This window comes from Gallus gallus, chromosome Z (genome assembly GCF_016699485.2).
Source record: "Gallus gallus isolate bGalGal1 chromosome Z, bGalGal1.mat.broiler.GRCg7b, whole genome shotgun sequence".
Taxonomy (NCBI): Eukaryota; Metazoa; Chordata; class Aves; order Galliformes; family Phasianidae; genus Gallus; species Gallus gallus.
In genome coordinates, this window is record NC_052572.1 from 10,223,394 (window position 1) to 10,247,933 (window position 24,540).

The window sequence follows — 24,540 nt, forward strand, 5'->3', positions numbered from 1 at the left end:
TGCAAGCAAGAAGGATTGATGTGACTCTCAGCCAACAGCACTAATGATAATAACTTTCCTAGAGCCAAAGTTTATCAGGCTCATGCCTCAAGGAAAACCTACAACATATGTCAGTCATTACATGATCTTTTTTGAATCAGTACTAACTTGATGTTGATAAGGTGAAACATCAGTATTTGTGAAGAGGAAAAGAACTGCCTTTACAAGCTGCAGGAGTGAAGGAGAGCTGGTGGGCAAGAACAAACTAAATCATGGGGATGTGCTGCAGCCCTGCTCCCTACGACAAGAACTCTTTCATTCTCGCCACCCACTGACCAGCACTCACAGAACTAGAAAGAAGGAATGGAAAGGACAGAGTATGAACTGTGCAAAAGAACACATAAATGCAAGGAAGGTTTTTTGAGGTAGTGCTGGAAGAACAAATACAAAGCAGCAGAGAACTGGAGAAAATTTTGCTCAATTTTGAAACTCATCTGTTTCTACAAGTAACAAACAAGTTGAGATGAACAATCTCAAGTCTTGTAAGCCCCTTCCTCTCAAAGCTACATTCTGGACAAAACAGGTTTTATTTTTCCCTTTACTGTTCCCATAATTGAAGTACAGCTCTGATCTTCTGCAGAGAAGCTGCATTTTGTGTGTTTTGTAAAAACAGATGAGTCCTTAGAAAAGAATTTCGGTTATGGGAAAAAAAAACACCAAAAAAACCAAGAAAACCAGTACACGCTATAAAATATGGCTGTTGATCAATTTAAATTATACAGCCCACAACTACAACCATTGGAGAGTGATAAGAGTTTTAACTGCAATTGTAAAGATGAAATCAAACTGATGTTTATTTCCTCTTTCTTTTTTTTTTTTGCAAAGAATATTTAGCTTCGTATGAAGATTTGTGCACAAACCCTTCATTCAACTACAAGTGCTATGCAGTATTTGAAAATATTTGTTACATTTCTCCAGATAATAAAAAAAAGAACTCATCTTTGTTATTTCTTTATGACTGATGGCTGAATTTTCACTCTTAATTTTTACAACCATACGGGTAGCTTCTTAACTTCTTATCCAAAGTTCTGAGCGCTGAATCCATATGGCTACACTCCAGATTTCCACTAGCTCTCATTTCCAGTTACAAGGAAAGACAGTAAAGACAGTAATAGCTCCAGGGCACAGTCCTGACTCACTTCAGATTACTAGAAGACACATTTTACTGCAGAGCTGAGATGTTCTCTGACATTTCCACCTAAATCCTTCCTGTACCAACTTAAGTTGAAAGCAACAGTTACTTATATTTGATTAAAGGCTACAATCAACAAGAGACTACTCTAGGAGGCAGACTAATTAAATTTTTGCATAATTTCTTCTCCAAAATCTAACAATATAATCTCTAGTGATTTGAAGTAACCAGCTTTACTGATGGGAGAAAAAAAGCAAATACATTATGTCCAAGGCTTACCACTAAGCAGTTCAATCCAATTTTGTACTGTTTCAGGAGGCTGGGTCTCTTTTATGTGTTTCAGAGCTTCGTCAAGCAGAACATCCCCTGTAGGAGCATCAGACTTGCAAATCACCTGAAGCAGAATAAAACACAGTACTTTCACGTAATTCATATACCATAAACATCCAATAACAAAAAAAACTAGGAAAATCTACCTGTAATGAGAGCAAAGGGAAATAAAAAAGTGATTAATTTTTTGTTAAGAATATGCAAATTTTAAAAAAATATTGTTATTAAAAAACTATTATTTTTATTACAAAAAATCTGTGTTAGGTCACTTATCGAATATCAAGAGTACATTAACTGAAACTATAGCTATTAAGCATGACTTAACACTAACTTTTAGTTATTTAAGGAAGACAAACCACTAAGGTGGTCCTTCCAGTCATCCCTGAACAAAATATACTACAGTTTTAAACTGTTCTCTGGTGGCAGTCTACTTTACTATTTCAAACCAACTGATTCAAAATGCTGCAGTTAAACACTTGACCAATATGAAATTGAGAAATCAATTAGAAAAATTTAAAAAGCAGGTTTTCTTCTCCCAAGGATCAATGGATATCAATGAGCTCAATACAACATCTGTAATTTTTACAGCTCTGCAGAACACACGATGAGTAACCTTACTTTCCATTCACTAACAGTTAAGCAAACTATATACATGCAAAACCTGATATTGCATATTACAGGAATTAATGCTTGTCACTTAATTCTAAAATGATTTAATTGAATTCTTTCCCTCAGAGAGCACTGGGGAAAAAAAATCGTTCCCAGTAACATAGAGCGTAAGAATTTGACTAACTGCTTATTTGAAAGTGCAAATACCAGCTTTTCTGGTTAAAAAGACAACAGCATGAAACTAAAAAAGATACAGACCAAAAGAGCCTGAGTCAATGCATTTAGTAAAGAAGACATTCATTCTCTCCCACAACACTACTTCTTTAGGAAAAGATGAACTGCCAGATACAAAGCTGCTTATACAAATGATTAAATCTGGCAATTGTTTCACAAGCTGGCTCTTCATATGCAGGTAAAGAAATAACAGGAAACAAAGAAAAACTCAACCACATCAAAACAATTCCACACCTATGGGAGAAGCAGCAGGTAAGAGATCTTATTTTCAAGCAAAGCTTCCCAATAGTCAGAAGATGGCTACTATCAGACAGTAAAAGCTTAAAGTATTCCAATGAAATACAGCCCAAGTTTAGCTCTGTCACTCAAATAATCCACATTATAGACAACAGAAGAGTTAAGATGTGTTTTCAGAGTCTACAGATGAACAGAACAGAAAAGAGATGCAACAGTGAGACATGTTAGTAATGCCAAGATTATCCTTAACCAGAGATATGTCCTAAGACAGCAATGTGAAATTAGAAAGAAATGCAAAGCATTTTAGTCAGGATGAGAAACCAGGAGCACATACAAAAGATTCAATGCATTGCTACATAATTCAGCACGGAAAACAAACAAACAAACAAAAACCTCCAGCAGCAGGCTGCAAGCCAAATGCATCAACAAAAAAGCAGTCCTTTAGGGAGGAGAAAATTTCATTCTAATCTGTGTTAACACAGGTAACCTGTAGGAAACAGGTAAACTGTAGGAAAGATTTCTAAATAGCTTTCAGGTCATTGCTGGAATGTTATTTCCATTTTTGATAGCGTGCTTAGATAGATTCACTCTATTTGAAATCTGAATAAAATCAGCAAGATTGGAACAGTCAACAACGGCAGGCTAAAAAGAATAAGATTTGCTTAGATATAAAAACAAAGCATGCAAACTATTTTTGCAAAGGGGGTATCGATCAGTAGTTCAGGGTTTAATTTTAGTCCAGACAACCTCTACTTGAAACAGAACACAACACATGTATCTTTCTGATTTACAAACCTGTGGCACAGCTTAACTCAATAACCTCATTAACCACATACCAAGCTGTTACATCTCTTCCAGTTTCATACCATATTTTTCTGAACTTCTGGAAGTTTCTATTCCTTAAATACATCAGGGCCAGTTTCAAGTGTTTTTAGTTGCTACATTGTGTTCAATTAATAGCAACCTTTCATGCCTTTCTTTAAAGATTAGCAAAAAAAACCCACAATGTATTTACCTTCCTGAAAAGTTATCATTTTGGCAGCAGATAGTTTCTTTGAAGTTTCCCATACCATTAATTTCACAGCAACTTCAGTTACAGCAGGTAGCGCCAGCCTCCTGCAGTTAGCAACCTAACCATCCCACTTAACTGGGGAGATGCGAAGTTACTGACCTGCTTTATAGAAAACTAATTCCAAACAATGTCCTCACCTCCACTACCACACCACACACACACACTCACTCACTAAAGATCTCTTAAGAAGTTTAGAAAATAGCTTCCCTTGATTACACGGAGTGAAGACTCTATATTACCACTGCAAGGAAGTTTAAGAAGGTAGTCAGCATATAATCCATGATGACAGAATGAGCCTAACAATAAAGGCACTTAGAGGAAAGCTACAAGAAGCACACAGTTTTCCATCCAACTCAATCAGGTCTCTCTGAGCTCTTGGGAAGCCACAAAACATGGTGATTTTGCCTCCAAGTTTACCTGCACAGCTAGGCACTCAGATAACAGAACACTTATTCTTCTCAATTCTCAGCTAAACAGAACCATCACTACACAGATTGTTCCAATTATCCTTTCCCTCAAAAAAAAAAAAAAAAAGTATTTTGCTTTACAATTTCTTCCTCTCTCAGCACATGCAGACATGCAATAAGGGGAGCTCAGACATCTTTTTCCTCTACTCACAGATCTGCTTTCTTGGACAAGGACTTATTGACTAATATCTCTTGTTTAATTCTTTTCCAGAGTCACTGAAGCAGAAGAAGCATGGAAATTGAATGAGCTGGTCATGCTGTGAATTGAACCATCATAGAAGACAAAGTATCCACACAAGGGAATATTTTTCCTCCTTTTTAATAGATGAACTAAGGTAAAAGAAGCTACAAACCTGATTCTTCAGAGATTATAATCCTTAGGCACACTGCAGAAATCTTTCTTTACTCCAATTCTTCAGGAATTTATCACATACTAGATTTGCATCATATCCAACCACTAAGAATATTTCAATCATATGAGATGTTTAATTTGCATTTTCCGCAACGCCATTCTGCAATTAAGCAGCACTGAAGATTAAGCACCTCATGCACTTATTTTTTGAGTGAACTCTTCATTATTTAGTTTCAAAAACAATAATAAAAAAATCACTCATGCATGAATTGCTCAGAATTATCAGTTGTAAAACAGAGGTTAATCCAAGGATTTGCTGAGCTTTCTTTTATTAAAAAAAGCTGTAATTATTGGTTTTGTTTTCTGAGATGGTAAAAGGCAGCACAGTTCCATTTTCCGTCTTCAACAACCACTTAGAAATTATTATAATATCTTAGAAATTAAATATATATGTATTACAATACCTTCAAAATTATTTTATTTACATACAAACCTCAACTTTCATTTCTTTCCAGTAGTGACACCAGTAGATAGAACTCCGAAGCAATGCAGTGATAATATACTCTACAGACAAATTTGCAAGGGTACAGCAACACAAAGACCAGTCACAATGGCTATCAGAAGTTTCTCTAAAGTTCATCACCTGTCTGCCAGTTTCTTAGTTTCATCTGTATCTGGCACTTAAGCACAATTAAGTGTCTGCACTACTGCCCAAAAAACTAGTCCTACAGTTCCTCTTCTTCTCAGCATACTGCTTGCACCCCAGCTCTGATGACAAGATCAACACAATGATTCAAGCAAAAATGTAATTGAGCAGAGAAGTGAACAAGTTTTAAGACACAGTGATTACCTGATAAGGCTGCACAAACACTATTAACAACTAAAGGGAAACTCCAAAAAAAAAAAAAGCCTCCTTGCAAAGACAGAACTACACTTCTTAGCTGCAGCACCAACTTAAGTAACTGAATGTTAAACTTTCCCCTTCAGAACATGGCTGGAATGATAATATGGGTTTGAATTACAAATCAGAGCACTCAGTTTTCAAGACAGCAATACAGTATTAAATACTGCAACGCTTGAAATAAAACAGGAAACAATACAAGAATGATTTCTATACTGAGGTGAAGTAGGGGAGAAGAAACATCACACTATGCATCAGTAGATAGGAATTCTACTTGCATGAAGTTCCTTAGGCAGAAATCAACTGCATTTGAATGCTGCAGTAAAGGTATGGTATTTTCCTAAAGAGCACAGTTAAAACTTCAGCTAAACAGACCTGACAAAGTTTGCATAGAAAGAAAATAACTGCTAAAGTACATTCCTGAATGCCTAAGGAGCCAAAAGCTTTGTGGGGGAAAAAAGATTGTGCAAACTAATCAGTGCTGAATATGCTTACATAAAGCTAAAAGAAGTAGGAGCTGTTTGCCTCAACAGAGGTTCAATTCTTCAGAAATGAAGGAGCTGGGAGATGTTTGGGGAACTTGGAAGCTCTCCTTTAAAAAAAAAAAATCAGCAAAGCATAATATTGATAGGGAAATAGCCCACGAAAAAGAATTTATTTGTGGTGAATAGAAATATTTGACCATGCATTCAGTAAAGTTATTTTACAAATGCCCACTAAAGCTGATGAAGTAAAAATTCTTCAAAGAATTTTTACACATTTTGTAAAGGAAAAATCCAGCAGCAAAAGGAATAAATTAAAGCTTCTAATCTTCAGCTTAATTCAATAAGGAACCTTAAAAACCCACCTTAAACATCACTGACTAAAACCATTTTAGCTAGACAGATGTGTGTTCCCAGGAGCCCAAAGCACAGGGATGTCTCCTATTACAATACAGGCATGGCAGCACAGTGTGCACCTTGAGGCCTGTAGGATGTACCCAGCACACTGTCAGTGAGCTGCCCGTATCAGCCCCAGCCCACATCTCGCCCATGCTGCAAGAGCCAGTTTCTTCACCAGATCATAGCTGGTGCTTGCTGGCTCCTCGTAGCAACTGCTGCCGTGGCACCCTGGCCACCACCACCGCCAACAGGTTATGAAAGGTTCTCAAGTGCAGCAGGAGCACATCAACAAGAACAAACAGGAGCTGTGAACAAGTACAGAAGATTTTCCAAGGCACTTCAGTTCACTGTTTAAAATCTATGCATGAAGCTTAATTCACTACTCAATCTCTAACCACATATTAAAAAAAAATGTGTTTTGTTACAGCTGATTGTAATCTATAGCTACTGCATTGTCTGAAACACAACACAAAAGCAGAACTGACCACTTAACTCCACTTACTTTTCTGGTCAACAGACTTTTGCGCCTCATTCCACAAGCCTCTAGCTGAAGACGTCCACGCAATGCAAGTTCAATTAACATGCAGCCACGCAATCCTGAGGAGATGCAATCATTCCAGAAGGATGTGTAACCCTGTGAAGAATGTAAGACAGTCAGATACTTCCACTTGTGCCTGAAAACGAACAGAAAAAGAAGCGCACTGTGTTCTGTAAATAGTTACCTTGTCCTCATACACTTTTATGACAGAAAACCATTTCTATACTGTAAATGTTAAAGAAAAACAGATGAATTTTCTTACTTTTGAGGCTTTGTCAGTTCTTAGAAAAACTAGGAAACTTCAAGAAAGTGACAGAAAATAAAACAGCAAGATAGGCCACAGAGCTTACATACATCAAAATAAACTTAAAATATTTAAGTCATCAAGCACTTGCCATTACTAGTATCTCAAAGGCTTAACTGAGTTTCATGATAAACAGAAACATGCCATAAACAATATGGCACTGGAATTATGATTACCTGAAAAAATCAATATTAAGTAAGATAGAGAACATCTTGTAAATGAAAAGATCAAACAAATGCTGCAATCAGCACAAACTGAAGATCAGATTTCCCAGGCTGAACATAGTACAGCAACCCAAGGCAATGCTACATGCTTGGGGCAAAGTGGCTGGAAGACTGCGTGGAGGGAAAGGACCTAGGAATGTTGGTCAATGTTCGGTTGAACATGAGCCAGCAGTGTTCAGGGGGCCATGGCCAGTGGCATCCTGCCTTCTATCAGAAATAGTGCAGATAGCAGGAGATGTTGGCCCCCTGTACCCAGCTCTGGTGAGGCAGCACCTTGGGCACTGTGTTCAGTTCTGCGCCCCTCACTACAGGAAAGATATTGAGGCCCTGGAGTGCGTCCAGAGAAGGATAACAAAGCTGTGAAGGATCTGGAGCACAGGGCTTATGGGGAGTGGCTGAGGGAACTGGAGTTGTTCAGTCTGGATAAGAGGAGGCTCGGGGGAGACCTTATTGCTCTCTTCAACTCAATGAAAGGAGTATGTGGCGAGGTGGGAGTCAGCCTCTTCTCCCATGTAACTAGTGACAGGACAAGAAGGAACGGCCTAAAGTTGCACCAGGGAGGTTCAGGTTGCATGTTAAGAAGAACTTCTGTGAAAGAGTGGTGAGGCACTGGAATGGGCTGCCCAGGGAGGTGGTGGAGTCACCGTCCCTGGAGGTGTTCAAGGTGTAGATGTTGTACTGTGGGCTGTGGATTAGTGGAAAATACAAAATACTGGTGATAGGTGGACAGTTGGACTGGGTGATCTTGAAGGTCTTTTCAAACATTGATGATGCTACAATAGTAACCCCAAAGAAAACAAAAAGTTTCCAAACAAATATTTGGAACAGTTACTATTTTGTCATCTAAACCCCCTGAAAACGTTAGTATTTCTGAAACATGAGGCATACTTTTCTCACATGGACTGCAAACTATATTTTATGAACCACATCATGCCTTTCATGCTTCATCTACATTTCTGCATTGACAGCTGTCTGCAGAACAGAACACTTGACCCAGTAAATTTACTTAACAGTTAGGAATACCATTTATTGATTTTTGTACTCCACTGCTTGCATATTGTGACAAAGACTTATAAAAAGGATTCTATTTTAATTACAAAATACCCAACACTGTTCTTCTAAGTTTTCTAATGTTAAGACATAACAAAATCATTTCGAGAAATGATTTGCCTTTTGATAAATGACTGCAGAAACATTGGTATGATCCAGAAAGGCCTTCCAAAAATCCTGCAGCAATGCATCTTGTCCATGAAAACAGTCACTTTGGGATACACAAAACAGAAAAAAGGAGAGCACTCTTATAAAATTTACCCTAGCAACTAAGACTAGCTCAAATAATGAGCAACACAACCTTACAGTATTTGCAAATGACATGTCAGTGCACACAGACACCAGATAGACATACCAGAAGTCCACTACAGCATACACAAACTAGCCCCCAACTAATGCACTGTTTTCATAGGAAGGTGAAAGTTATTAGAAGAAAACTTCTAAATGAATTCTGTAAGCAGTACACAATCTGGGAAATTACCACAGAAGTACAAAGCATGCACTGGAAGTCTTACTGTGCATGTCAGTCCCTGAACACTGCCTGTCCACAGTTGGTTAAAGAGTACTGAAGACAATAAAGATTCAGTTTGACATTTTAACACTGTTTTTATGTTATGTTCCAAACACCTATAAGTCTCAAAATACTTAAAGAACAATGATCACTATTGACAGGCACAAGTCATTTCACTATTTGATGTTCTTAAACAGCATCAATATTCCCAGCAATACAACACCAAATATTTTTCTCTCTTCCTACAAGCCTTCGTTAATTTTATCAACGTCCTAACTGAGTGAAATACTTATTTCACTAAATTTGGTAGGCAATGGTGGTGGGGAAGACTTAGAAGGTAGTGAATTGTTTTTATGTGACAGCAATCACATCAGAATAGCACAAAGCTGTGAATAGCTCACAAGACAGTTTTAAATCTACACTGATTCAACGATCCTTAGACTGTTTACAGCTGTCACGCTTATTTACAGAAACAGCAGAGAAGTGGTTTTCTTTTGAGCTGACCTAGAAATTCCAATATAAAAAATAGTTTTGCTAGACAAGCATAAAGAGAAATAAAGTTTATAGTAGAAACTTGCAACTGTATTAACTTTGAAAGCTTAAATTTTCCACTGAAGTACAGCAAAGCACAGAGCTAAAGCTAATAACCTTTTTCTATTTAAAAAAATAGGTTTTCCAAAATCCACGCTCATTGAAACATTTCTCTCCCATCACATGGTGAAGCACCTATTCGCTTTGTTCTCTTGCCCATTTCCCAGCTCTCAGGGGTCTTCTGTCCAGTAAGTCACTAATCACCACAGCTTCTACTTACTGAGCAGCATCCATATCCTGACCACAGCTCTAAGACCAGAGTGTTAACCACCCTACCGCCTTATCCTCCCACTCCCTGCCTTTACTTTGTCTCTTCAGCTGCATGTCTACGCTATCCACCCACAATACCCTTTCTCCTAAAGCAGCTTGCTTCTCTGCTACATGCTCCTGTGACAATAAGATTTTAAATTCTCACATCTGCATTAATCAGAGACTGAGTTTCTATGATCCTCATAGATTTCACTATAACTGTTCAGGCATATGAGGCAGACAAGATAGCACACAACATATTTACACAGTTTATGGTAAGAGGGGGAAAAGCCACATGACTGTATTGGCACACATTCAAGCAATCCTTACAAAAACACTGGACTGAGCAACGCTGGGCTAAGCAAATCTCCTGCAGCATCTACCTACATGCAGAAGGAATCCAAAAGCTGGGGTCCGCATATAAAAAACCGCAAACATATACAGCAAGCCACGTCCCACAAATGCTGGCATGCAGAGTGTAACATGAGTCCAGGTTGATGCACATACTCCACAGAAAGGAAGTGACCCTGACTGGAAAGGTCCTATCAGCATCCCTTGACATCTTCACTTGTTTCCTAACGTCTTTACCCTACTTACCTCCAAGATCTCTGACTCTCAAACTTCACAAACCTATACTGAAAGTGGAATAGGGCCCTGGGACTTGTGAAGAAAGATATGAAGATTGCTAGAAATTATGAGAAATCCTGCACAAACAAACGAATGTCTTTCGGGAGCTCCAACATCACCCTGGTTATGAAAAGCCTTGTAGCATCTGCTTATGCTGTAAAAAAAAAGCCAGAGCAAGAAAAGTAAAACTGTAGAGAGAACACATACATTGCACTGACATATTTGGAATCTCTTCAAATATTTTACTGAATCACTCAGTACAATTACAGAAAGAGAGCTATTGCAGAAGTGTTAGAATACATTCCTACAGAAAACACTGATATCCAATCTCCAAATACATTCAGTATAGATCTCTGCACATTTTAAACCCAGAGTTACTCAAATTCCATAATTTGAATATATTAAAAAAAAACTTCAACCAACTGATAACACTTTCTCCATCCCAGACCCCCACAGCTACTGCAGTAATGACCATTATAGTTGACTAAGTATATAAACAATCAGAATGAGGAGACTAACATGACCAGAACAACTGATGGTATACAGCAACTATTACTATCAAATGCTTTAGTGATTTATACACAGTTGATGTTACTTTAAAAGTCTGAACATAAACTCAAAAATATTTCACTTTAGTATTAATCAGTCAGTGGAGCAGTCATTCATCCGTCTCATTGTTTTATTCAGTCCCAAGAAATGGTGAGGCTTGTTCTATTAGAAAAAGAAGTTCAGAATTTTCTCTGTCTCAAGCACAAATTTAAGACAGCTAGTAGCAAAGCAAAGAAATATAACAGAATTGTAGATGCTGTTTTACATTTGTAGACATCATCTCAAAAGACTGACTGAGAAAGCTTCTAACAGATTACAGAGTGAAGGTTTAAAAATACTTCCTATTAAAAACGAGGACAAAAGACTTGAGTGGGACATTCTACTTCAGAACACTCTGTTTTACCCAAAAGAGTTACTAAAAACCTCTTCCCATTATAGAAAAAGACATCCTCTTTCCGATTCTTCAATTACCTCATAATAGGAAACCAGAAGTTTTACTATACTCTGCATAGATCAGAAAATGGCAGAGAACTTTGAAAAACATTACAGATTCATAAGAAAAGAGAGACTTCCAAAATACATTCATGGTAACACAAACGAAGCTTAACCTAGTTGGTTAAGACCATCTGTTTACAGAACCTTCCTCAGCACATGGTAGACTGTGACTTTCAGTGCATTTTCTCATCTAATGCAGCAACTCTCAAGCTATTACAGATTACTTTACAGACCACAGAGCCATAGCAAATCAATGTGGGCTTTCTAAGTCTTTATTAAAAAGCATCATAAAGCTATGTAGTAGCCCATGAAGGTTACTGAGAGTTAATATGACCCACTTGCTAAAAAAATAAAATTCATTTATTCAGAGAACAGGCCCTTCAGGCTCATCTTCAACTCTGCAGACTCAATAATATTCAGTATTAGAGGTCAGTGCTCTGCTGAAGACTCAGCTTTGACTCAGACTCAGTTTGCGTTTATGAAAAGCCGTAACAGCAGAGCTTCTGAGGGGAGACAACTCTTTTCAAGGGTAGATAATGGCAGGTCAAGGGGAAGTGGTTTTAAGTTCAAGGAGGGAAGATTTAGGTTGGATGTCAAGGGAAAGCTCTTTACTATGAGAGTGGTCAGGTGCTGGAACAGGCTGTCCAGAGAGGCTGTGGATGCCTTGTCCCTGGAGGTGTTCAAGGCCAGGCTGGATGGGGACCTGGGCAGCCTGGTCTAGTATTAGATATGGAGGTTGGTGGCCCTACATGCAGCAGGGGTGTTGGAACCTAATGATCCATGAGGCCCCTTCCAAGCCAAGCCATTCTACGATAACACACAAAGTAACGTTGCCCAATCTCAACTTCTCTCCTTGAAAGCCTTTTCTCTTTATATTCAAACCTCAGAGCACTCCTTACGCCCTCACTTAACACCCTCTATTTAAAAGGGGAACAAAAGATATACTATAACAAAACTGAAATGAAACAATTAAAGGGGAGCATTCTAAACAAGAAACATCAGTGGAGCTACCAAAAATAATACATACCTGTACTCAGGAAATTCCAAATCCCTCTTTAATGAAATACACAAACAAAAAGACTTCAAAAATTTAGTAAGGAATGCAATTTTTGAAACTTCATGTAAAGACAACTGAAACACAATGTTGTAACCCTTTTCATCCATAACAGTTCTACCAGGAGAGAAGCTGGCCAAGCTGGTAAGTAACAGAAAGTCAAGATAAACAACAATCACACCTCCTGAGGGGCTTCAAAGTCCTAGTTACAAAACAATAAACTACAACAAACATCTACCATGAAGACATGAAACCCAAAAAATCAGGGTTTCTCAAATAGGAGGCATAATCAGAGAAAGCTTTCACGTTAGTACACAGTAAATTCTCTATTTACAGGTAGTCTTCCATTAAAAGAGGATTTCAGAGGAAGATTTTCAACCAGCTCTACTTGGGTGTTTAAAGATAGCTACTAGTCTTGAACCCTTCTGGAGTTTGCCCTTACATTTATTACTTCTGCATGGCTTGCATTCAAATACTGTATCAATGGCAGCTATATAAAGCCTCTAAAACATAAAACTATTATGTTTATATATGAACAGATATCTCGTTTTCCCAAGCAGTAGTTTCTTCATTGCCTCCTATTCTTCCTGATATGAGGCAGACTATTTTTATGTTAAGTTCTCAGAAAGCTGACAAACATAGTAGAAAACATTCTGGGCCTGATGTACTGTGGGGCATTACTGCGATCAATTATACTAGGTCTCCTCAATCAGTTTCACTAAATTAACATGCCAGCATGATAAAGACACAATGCTGGAAACGTCATGGTCTGTTTGTGAACCACAGTTCTGGAAACACGAGAAATACAGGGTGGCTCATTTCTCCTTCAAAGATGAGGAAAAGGAAAAACAGCTGCCAACTGATGTATAACCTGAGAAGGACCAGATAAATCAGACGTGGGACTTGGAAGAACTCGGTCAGTTTGGGTTATTTATAGGCCTAGGCAATTCAGTATGATATAAACTATAAGCTACACTGCACAATTATGAAAGTCTACCAATGGCATTTACATAGCATGATGAAGCAAGAAAACTCAAATGATCACTTGAGTAGCCATCCCAGTAATGAGACAATTTTTTACGTAAAGTACTTAACATGGCAGCAAGAAACACTGGGGGGAGAGGAGGAGGTGGGGGGAAGCAGGAAAAGAAACAGAGGTCAAAATGATAACCCAGTGCAGAACTACTTTGCCAGCATAAGAATCTCCTTTGAACCACTGCTTTCCATACATCATTTCAATTGCTCTTCCTTCAGGAGTCTCATTCCAGTTACACAGACTTTAAAAAAAATCATAGCATTTCACCTCAACCTTGCACAATATTCCTTGAACTTGAGAAGGTAAGTCCTCCTCTGTGTGTGTCCCCATTTTCAGCCATCTGAGAGCCGCACCAAAAAAGACAATCCAACAGAACATGAACTTCTCCTGAGAAACAGTATCTGCTTTTGCACTTGGTGGCAACTCACTGGCATTCTCTTCCTTGAGCCCACGGTAGTATTTGTACAGGTAGCTATATGAGAAAGTGAGAAAGTGGTTTCTCTGAAAGCCAACATTAGTTCCTTCATCCAATTAACTGAGCAGCTGAATGAATTTCAATGGCAGCAAAAAAAAAAGGGAAGGAAGATGGCTGGGACAGACAGCAAGAGGCAAGAGCATCCCCTTCAGTAGCAACCCCACACCTGAGTTGACAAACTGACTTAAAAATCACAGCCTAAACAGTAAGGCTACAGCTATAGTTAGTCTTTTGGATAAAGAGCTCAATAAAAAAATAAAAAATAAAAAATAAAAATACTCCTTTGCTGACCTAAACATGAATGAGCACGATCTGCTCAGAAGTGTAAGAGACATAATGCTTAAGGTATCAAACACTACATCCAGCACTTAACAAGAGCTCCCTGCTTTAGATGAGCCTGATCATCATAAATTGGAAGTTATATTATTTAAATCTGACAGGACAGCAACAGTATCCTTTTATGATTCTCTGAAGCAATACCAAGCTCTTTCAGAGGTGCCTGCTATTCTATTATTAGCTAACACAAAGCACAGACAAAACATAATAATCCAAAAATCATTATGTCACCCCTTTGAAACCCACTGCAAAAGACAGGCAAGATTTCTCTTGAAATTCAGGCTGATGCGAGACATGCTTCATAATGGAGTTGACCAGAATAGTGAGAGAACTCTCACTTTTTCAGTCAAGGAGTTCCTGATTGAAGCAACATTTTATTTTTGGAGAGCTGGGGAGAACAGAGGGTAAGGGATAACTGCATACGCTGTCCAGGTGCATTGCAATGGGTGAAAACTGTATTTTTCTGCCACCGTTTCCACATCAAGAATGCCTGCTGCCTTTCTCTTGCACCTTCTGCAGACATGAATTCTGAAGTTGCTACAACAGATTTTATTTTCTGCTTCACAACTATGATGGTTAATGGAGTACACTTTTTTTTTTTAAGTATTTTATATTTAATGAAGAGTACTAGCAAATTAAAGAGCACTGGGCTATCATAACTCCACAAAGAGGAGACCTTAATATACTCTAAGACCTTAAAATACTCATAACTCCACCTTAATATACTGTTTATTTTATGTAGGCCGTCCGCAATTATTACTAATATTTTCAATGTTTAAAAGCAGGTAGAATCACCTCAAAAACTGCAGCATTTCCTTAAAGCTGTTCTCATATTTGAAGAGGTAAAATACAAACTATAAGCAGTATGTATATAAAAAGGATAAAGCAAGCATCTGGTTTATTATAAATTGTATTTTAACACAGAATTTCACTCCTTTATGTTGACCTAAAATGTTCATTTTATGAATTCCTAACGCATCTATCATCAGTATTCTTCTACAGATACCCTACATCTCCTCAAGTATTCCCATCATGTCTTGCAACTAAATGGAGATCCAGCAGAGAAGGGCAGGAGAGGACAAAGAACAGAATGGGAACCTCAAATTCAGAACCTTTACATAACACTGCTGAAAGCAAAATTGCTGCTTATGAAATATTGCCTGGTATTGTTGCAGGTAAGTTAATCTATTCTCCATGACAGTGCAACTTCAAAAAAATCTCATGCAGATCAAAGTCAATAACTGAGCTGCTGCAATACAAAGTTCTTAGATAAGGAAACCCATTGAAAGACAGCGATTCACTTAGGAATACTATCTTTCTACAAAGGAGAACAAACGCAATTACTGAATCCTGGGTGCAAGTCAGAAAGGTGCAATGTATGCTTAATTCAACACTGAGCATACTCATGAAAGTATCCGTTCAACAAAACTGGTACCTGACTTTTCCAGCCAATCCTAAGAACTTCAACAGCATTCTTTTTTAGAGCAGGAAGTGCTTATATTAGAATAACAAACTCTTCTAAAAAGAATTACCTACATTTATTCTTGCAGAGAATTGTTGCAAGAAGCTTCTCAACTTAAAAATAAGCAAACAAGTTTGGTAAGAAGTGAACACAAAGTACAAAAACCAAAATTTCCTAAGTTCTCAATGACCCAAATAGGAAAAACTGGTCACTACTTCAAGAAATGATGGCATGTTCATCCTGATAATTTGAATCCCTCAGATCAACACTTCTAAAACCATGGTCTGCACAGCACGGCTGGGCAGCACAACTTTAGGTAACAGACACCACCACATCAGTAGGAATTGTTGGGAATCAGACACCTACATACAGAAATAGCAGCAAAGCAGCTACAAAAGTTATGAAAACTGTTAAACTACTAGAAGTACTGCAAAAACACTACTTATGTCTCTGATCCGTACAAATACCAAAATGATATAATACTGTTTGCTTTGTTGGCTACTACATACATTTCTTTTTTTTTCCCAAAAAAATTATTGTGTAAAACTATACACTGGACAGATCTGCTAATTCCATTTTAATGTCTAAACAATTGTTTCAGATACCAGTTCTGTATATTTACTACTGACCTCTGCAATAAAATCATTTAATTCTTCACAACCAAGATAACTGGAAATTTAGCTTTATCAGTTAAGAGGCTTCAAAGTGCTGATAGCTCACTGTGAGTAAAGGAGACGTAACAGGAATATAATGGGTACGCCTATGCTGGTTCTGCTCAACTCCTCTCCTGCACAGTCAGCATGAGTTCCTCCTCAACTAGGTCCTTACGTGGACCTCTGTAAAGCCCTCAGCCTGCTCTTCAAGTAACCTTAGAGAGACTATAAACATGCAAAGCACCTTAATTCCAGAGAGAACCAATTAAAAGTCTTTTTACCAGCATATCTAATCATATTCATAAGGAGCTGGGGGAAAATGCAAACAATAGAAAACGATGATGCTAGAAGAGAAATTAAAAGCTTCATAGTAACAAGACTTGAAGACAGGCTGGAATGTGTAAAATTGTTTGAATCACCACAGTAATACGAGGCTGACCTCATTACAGGTAATGTTTTATTACACACACTAATCCATTTTCACCTTCAGATAATCAAAAAATATATTATTTCCTTTCCAAGGCAGGTTACTGTAGTTTCATGTTACTGTAGATGAGCTTAACAGCACAGAAGCCGCAGCTGACAGTGGAAGTCTTAAACAAGAAAAGCAGATGTGGTCAAATTCTGTATGTCCTTTAATGACCCAGGGATTTTCTTCTACTTTTCAAAAATGTTCAAAGCTCATATATTAATCCCTATGTACAAAAGCTATAGATTTTTTATTTTTATATTTTTATTTTACCTCTAAGAAAATCTTACATTCCGTAACGCTACAGTTGTGCATGATGCCAAATGGGTTAAAACACAAAACCAAGTTCAGCTTCTGTGGCAGTATTCTCTGCCAAGACCCAAATCAATTTCCTTTGTCAGGGAACTGCATGGTCTCAGCACAACCTATTCATGCTTAGCTGAAAACAAAACATTCAGGGTTAGAGTCTTGCTTAAAGAATTCTTCAGTAATCATTTCCTTCATTTCCACTCATTGTTTATCCTTCTCTTCCCTGTATTATGGACCTAAAAGACAAGCAGATAACAAAAACCTGTTCTGGTGAAGACACTCGAAGTTGTTTCACTGCGTTTAGATTCTAAGACAATAAGTTTCCCTGAAACACACACAAAAAAAATGATTTTTAGTTTTGGCAGCAGCAACATCTGGCAGACTTCAATTTTAACTTCTTTCCTAACCAACTTGTTGTAAAGAAAGGCACAACCCAGCTTCACCTAATAGGAATGCATTCAGAGAGGATAATTTTGAGTACACTATAAATATGGTGAAGGAAACAGGGAGTCTCATTTTTCAAGTAGCTCTTAAACGGGTACAAAATAATTTCAGATTCAGCAAAAGAAACAGTTCTATTTATCTATATAATTGGAATCATAGAATCACAGAATTGCTCAGGTTGGAAAAGACCTTAAAGATCACCAAGTCCAACCACAACCTAACCATACTACCCTAACTCTAACAATCCTCCACTAAATCATGTCTCTGAGCACCACATCCAAATGGTTTTTCAACACATCCAGGGATGGTGACTCAACCACCTCCCCAGGCAGCCTATTCCAGTGCTTAACCAAATGAGAATGCTAGAGAGACATTCATCCCCCATCAGTCATACCTCAGAAACAGTAACAAGGAAAAAAAGAATTTGAGAATACTCAAAATAATCAAGACAAAATTCTCTAGAAGAATACTCTATTTTCTGATGTGTCAAAGGAAAAACATTTCAGCTCCATATCTGGATATTTAATTTGCAATTATTAAAAATGATTCCTCTTTATTGTCTCTAAGAAACTGTGCCAACCTACACCTAACCAACTCTTCACAGCAATTCTTATCTTTCAGGTAAGCCACTGACTTCTCAGCAAACTTGAGTGCAGACGTTTACAACTCAAATACTACAGTCTGAAAAACTTAGTGCCAGACTGTAGTCCCTTTCCCAACTTCGATGACATTTAAATCATTAGCCATTTTACTGGAATATAAATTGCAGTCTAGTTATAAACACAAGGTAAGGTTGTGAAGAAAGTCTCTGAAGTGTTCTGACAGCCAAACACTAGAAATACTTCAGGAAAACAAGCAGAAATATTCTGGAAAGCACAATTTTGACAAGAAATTTGTCAGGTATTTGACTACCTTAAGACTGCATTTAAGAATAACAAATAGCAATTGCTGCTGACTACTGAAAGCATTAAAGCCAAATGCTACCACCCAGCTTTGTAAGCATGTGCACAGACTTACTTAAGCAGATCTCTCTTCACCAAAGGGAAGATCTAAAAGACACAACTTTGCTGAAGAGGAAGAAACTTACCCACGCACAATGCTGAACCCTTAACAAAGAAAAACTTAGAAGCCTGACTGCTCCTGTAGGAATGAAAAGACACAGAATCCTCACTTTTGGCATGATTAGGTGCATGCACATGCAGACAGCTACTTCAATTCACGCGCAGTTCATGCAGCGCTGCCTTCCATCAGAGTCCAACTTCTATTCTCCATATGCTGTGCAAAATTTGCAGTAAGTATGTTCTATAGCCTGCAACTTAATTTCTGCACTACCAGCTACTGTCACTGAGCATAAAATCTGGCCCAAATTTGAAAGAAATGTTTAATTAGAAGGGGTGCTCAAATCCTCCAGATCAGATATTTCACTCAAAAGGAATCTTCCTACAGCAGTAAGCAAACATGGCAGGAACAGAAACAAAGAGATCACATCCTGCCTAGATGCAAATTTGACAAGCAGAAGCTCACGGCACAGCATTTGCACACACTGAGGGCCTCTGGTGCTGGGCTGACCCTAGCAGGCAGCTGAGCCCCACAACAGATTGCTCCCTCCCCTTCAGCAGGACGGGGAGAAAGGAAAAAAAAAAAAAAAAAAAACACACTCACACACACACACCCAACCCCAAAACCCACAGTGCAGTCAAACACTTGTGGGTTGAAATATGAAAGTACTTTAATAAGGAAAAAAAAAATAGAATGCAAAGGCAATGGCTCACCACCACCCAGTCCCTGAGCAACGACCCCTATCCCCTCCTTTTCTGGCTGAGTTTGAGGCCATATGGCACACAATACCCGCAGGTCAGCTATCCTGGCAGAGTCCCCCACAGCTGCGGGTGAGGCCTCCCTGCTGCGCCCAAGGGGCAAACAGGGAAGGCCTTGATGCTGCAGGGCAGCCTTCAGCAACAGCTCTAACAGGATCCTTTATCAGCGCTGTTTAGGTCACCAATGGAGAACTGCATACCAAACCAGCTGCTGCAGAGAAAATTAACTCCACCTCAGCCAGACACGGTACACTCTTCTCACAGAAAGAGAAAAGCTGAAATCCTTTAAGTCCTTCTAATGCAGAGAAAGTCAGTCTAATGCTGACTAAGTAATAGGTGGATGCTTAACTGATTTGAATTGACTAGCCAACACTACCACTAGAACTCTCTCCTCTTGACTTACTAATATACTGGTATCAGCCCCTAACTACAACAGCCATCCTTCTCTCCTACCATTTTCCTCCCATAGTTGTGACAACTTAAGTACAAAGTAAAGCACTAAGTTAATACGAGCAGCAGAGTTATTCACTTTGAAGGATATGGACCATCCTTATTTATCAGTCATTGTGAAGAAAACGAAGGTGACTTTCCAGAGCAATGTCTTAGATGTTTAAAAAAAAGTATACAAAATGAGGCTGTATGAACTCCAACAGGTCCTTTCAGCTTGTTGTTTTCAGAACAGCCTTTGTTTCACTTACCCAGGTGCAAAAAATTTGCAAGAAACAGACCATCTCCTAAGAATGCCACGTCACAACATTCTTACCGTGAGATAAGAAAAAGTCCCCCCGTTGCACTGCTCTTGCACTAAAAGGAACAAGTCATTCCATTTAGTGTTTAAGATGTACCAACTGCAAAATCTTGTACACAGTCTGCAGATGCTGCTAAAGCAGAATCCATATTTAAATAACCTAGATAGGCAAAGCAGTTGTAGTTGGTGCTTCAGAGAGAGCCCTGGCACTCCTCCTGGCATATACCTCAATCCAACCAGAAAGTACTGTACTTGCCTCCTCCACTAAGACATGCAAAAAATGTGCTGAAACTTAACAGGTTAACAGGGAATGATTCTCTCATAGTTGAGACTGTTGGATGGGGAAGAAACAAACATCTACAGAAGTAAAAACTGGAAGGATTGTTTGCTAAACAGAAAATCCATGGTGCAACACTTGCCTTCACACAAGAGACTGCAAGCCTGTCAGGTAAGGTATATAAGGTAATGTATAACCACATGATGCTATCCAAAAAACCATAAAAGGAGACTATTAGAAAATGTACAGCAATAAGCAGCTTACACATGAGAAGAAAACTAGCAACAGAAAGATAGGCAAAAAAAGCCCAACAGACTAACTTCCTGGTGGGATGAACAGCGCCCTGCAACATCCACAAACAGCAATAGGTCCTGTAAATGTTTAACGCCTTTCCAATTACAAAGATCTAGCTCACAAGGCATACCATTTATCATCTTAGCGGTCCACCACAAACAAAATGAAACAAAAGGGCTGAAATACTGTAGTTCAATGCAAGTTAAGAGGTGGAGCCGACCTATGGGTCTGCACTGAGACTAACAGTCTTTGTCATAGCACAACACATCTATGCTCTCCCACACACCCAGGTTTAGAGGCAGTACCATTTAGAGGAAGAGAACAGTTTTGTTCTATTTCAGGTATAATTTTTATGTCAGAAGTATGCATGTTAAGTCTTTCTGCAGTGGTATTTCATCAATACTTCATTCTGAAACTAAAGGAAATAGATTACTGAAATTGCCATTTTACAAGCAGGTTAGCTATGGAAAAACAAGTACTCAGCAGCAGTACACAGTAAGACAAATGATATTTTTACGTTCTTTACTAAAAGCTCAGTGTAAATGTGCCCATGCAAAGGAAACTGACCCACACCATTACTGGGGACTAGCTTCCCCTTCCCCAGCTAACACAACTCAAGTGAACACGTGCTGTCATCACGTGTTCTGAGAAGAGTATTAGTAACTTACATACTGCCTGCAACTCTTAGGCTGTAAGTTTAGCCTTTCAAAGAAGGCCCATTGCATGCAGCTTAATTGAGATAAATGCATCAGCACCTCAACTGCCTCACTGTCAAAAAAAAAAAACCTGGATATATATATATTTTTTTAATCCAAAGTGTTGCCTTTTTTGTTCAACAATTACTTACTCCACAATTAATCAGCAGTACTTTCTCAGGTACACATCATGAAAAAATTTGCCAGAAAAACAGCTTGCTGCAAGAGAGGAAGAAGAGTTACAGCTTTGCTCTGTAAGAGCACTAAAAAATTGTGATGTATCATTAGAAAGGCTCTGAATAAGTTTTTGTCTGGTTTTCCTACACAAGACAGCTTGAGATGAAAGGAAGAATTACACTACACTTTAAGTTATTCAGGGATAAATAATACAGATCACAGATTAGCCATGCTAGAGGAGCATGGGGATAACACGATAGCTGCAACTGAACTATGAAAAATAAACGCCTTTTCAACACAAAGACTACTTATAGACGTAACGCTGCTTCCAGACCAGCATGTCCTTCAAAGACTCGAGGCAGGATTTACTGACAAGCACAGTAAAGGGGCACTTCACAGCATCTCTGAATCTGTGTACTCCTCATCTTGCACCTCTCATCTTCTGCCAGCTCAGACCTTGTGTAGGGAGGTGAAAAAGAAGGGCAGAAAGGTAGGGAACTATGAAAGAAACAGCTTAATCTCAGACATTACACACTCCATTGTTACAATATGGATATGGTTTTCTTTTGAGCAGAACTAAGAAGATAACAACAAAACTTTTCAAAACTTGATAATTTGCTACATAGGCAAAGAAAAATAAAAATACAACCCCACAACCTTCTGCATCACAAAGCCAAAGTTTAAGACTGGATAAAACACCACTCCATTTCAAAGGTTTTAATTTTTTTTCCCCACTTTTCATGAAAATCTCTTTAGGATTAGCAAAAATTTTGCTAAGAAAACAAACTGCTCAGATTTTTTTAAGGATAAACTACATTTTAGCACTAGCCTGACCAGCATCAAACAACACACCTGAAGCAGGCAAACTAACTCCCTAACGATTTATTTCAGTACAATGAAAATTTAATATAGGAGCCTTCACATTATTTTGACAAAAAGCTACATTGTAACTCTACTGTAACACTGCAACTCCATTGATAAATGAGGTTTCTGAGCAGAAAGCCCAGCATGAGCAAAGATCCCAAAGAATTTCTGCACCTAATTAAGTGACTGAAATTGCTTCTCTCTCACAAATAACATTTTAGACCTCACCAAAGGAACAAAGAAAACAGAACCAGAAATATTCCCTGTTGGAGCAGGCAGTAGTATGACTTACTTCAGCATACTTCACATGAGCTTTCTTTCAGCAAGCAACAAATTAGTTACAGATCATATAGGAGTTTTACCTTATTACCATTATTATGTGAACTACAGACCTCTATAGCTGCTTTGACTCATTTAGCTGTGACATAAGATACATAGGAACAGTGGCAAGCACTGCTGTATTTCAACAGATTCCCAACCACTACCAAGAGAGAACTCCAAACAGGAAAAGGGGGAAAAACAAAACAAAACAAAACCTAAATATAGAAAAAAAAACTTAAAATGGAGGGATGGCTACAGAGCAGTTCGTAGCCTTTCAGCTTCCTACGAGACAGAGCTGGACAGCCACTGTCAAAAAGCCAAATGGCCTACGCTATCCCTTCAGCTGTCATTTACAAATAAGCTGTTAGTGTTTATCACTCCATTCTTTTGGCAATGATGACCTCAGATACTTCAGAAGTTCCATGTAACAACCTCAGCTTTGACCTATCGTACCACAATACTATTTTTAACTTAATACAGCAAAGTATTTTATTTCACTATCTTTTATTCCTATAGCAACAGGCTACTGCTCTGCTCTAGATGGATGAATGTGACACCCTTCCCCAGCCTCATTTCCAAAGGGATTCCAAAAATTTCTTGAAGGATGCTCTCTCTGGAACTGCAGTAATGCATTCTGTTCCACTGAATTATCTGTTCCTCCACGGACACTGCATTTGACACCTTATGCAAGCATGTGTGTATATCAGCACATACCCCTTGCAACCTGTCGTGACCTTGGAAAACAGAAATTGTTATGCATACATAGAAGACACAAACAGAAAAGGAACCATCAGTGAAGAAAAAAGAACAATCAGTTCAAATTATACTTTAATAAGATCAAACTTATAAAAAAAATAGGAAAAAAAAAAGAAAAAAGACCATGCCCAGGAAGCTTGTGCAAAGGCTGCTACGTGCGTTCAAGCATTAAAAATGGGAATGAGGTGTTCTGTGTTTGTTAGGGCAGCAGGATGTGCACACTGCTGAACCAACAATGCAGAGACAATGAGGCAACAACTCAAGTTCTGCTATGGCTGTTCAAGGCTTTGCGCTGCCACAAAAGCAGGATTCTCACCAATACCCACCCACCTCCTAGAAACACTGAACGCCCCTATCCATCACTGCCTGAATCTTCCTGTAAAACTCTCTGAAGAGCAAAGGCTCTTCCACCTACGTAAAGGAATGATAAACAGTGTCTACTGGCACATGAGGCATTTCTGATAAAATTTACACATTATGCCATATTCACTACTATTTAGCATTAAAAAAAAACTAACCCCAAGCTGTGGAAGGTAAGTTATCAATGCAGTTAGCAGTGACTTTTGTGAAGTAACTGTTCTTAGCAAAATGCACTCTTATGCAAGTGCAGACTTGTAGGTTTTATTCTATTCCAACAGAATGAAGTAATTTAGCATTCAGTTAAACAAGGACATAGTCAACTGTAGATTTAGTGGCTTTTAGTTGAGATTAAAGCTCACATACCTGCTTTTGCCTGTCCCTTATACTTTGTGCAGTTACATACCTGTTCTTTATAGAACTTTTATTACTTTTCTCTACTTACTGTCAGGAGAAAGCATCAAACAAACATCACTGGGAATCACTTCTATTGGAAGTAAAAACTTCATGAAAAGCATTCCCAGTTGCACAAATTTGTTTTGCTCACTAGAACAACAGAAAACAAAACCCCCAAATGTTCAAAAATTTATCTACAGTTTTATTG

General features: G+C 38.3%; 1 protein-coding gene across 1 annotated transcript in view; it reads right to left on the minus strand.

Annotated features, from left to right (window-relative positions):
- Nucleotides 1-24,540, minus strand: part of GOLPH3 (golgi phosphoprotein 3) — a 32,307-nt gene that overhangs the window by 5,561 nt on the left and 2,206 nt on the right. The window contains exons 2-3 of the mRNA XM_424995.8: nt 6,757-6,888; nt 1,451-1,565 (exon numbers count right to left, since the gene is read on the minus strand). Of these exons, the coding sequence (XP_424995.3) occupies nt 1,451-1,565; nt 6,757-6,888 (247 nt within the window). The remainder of the gene's footprint in view (nt 1-1,450; nt 1,566-6,756; nt 6,889-24,540) is intronic.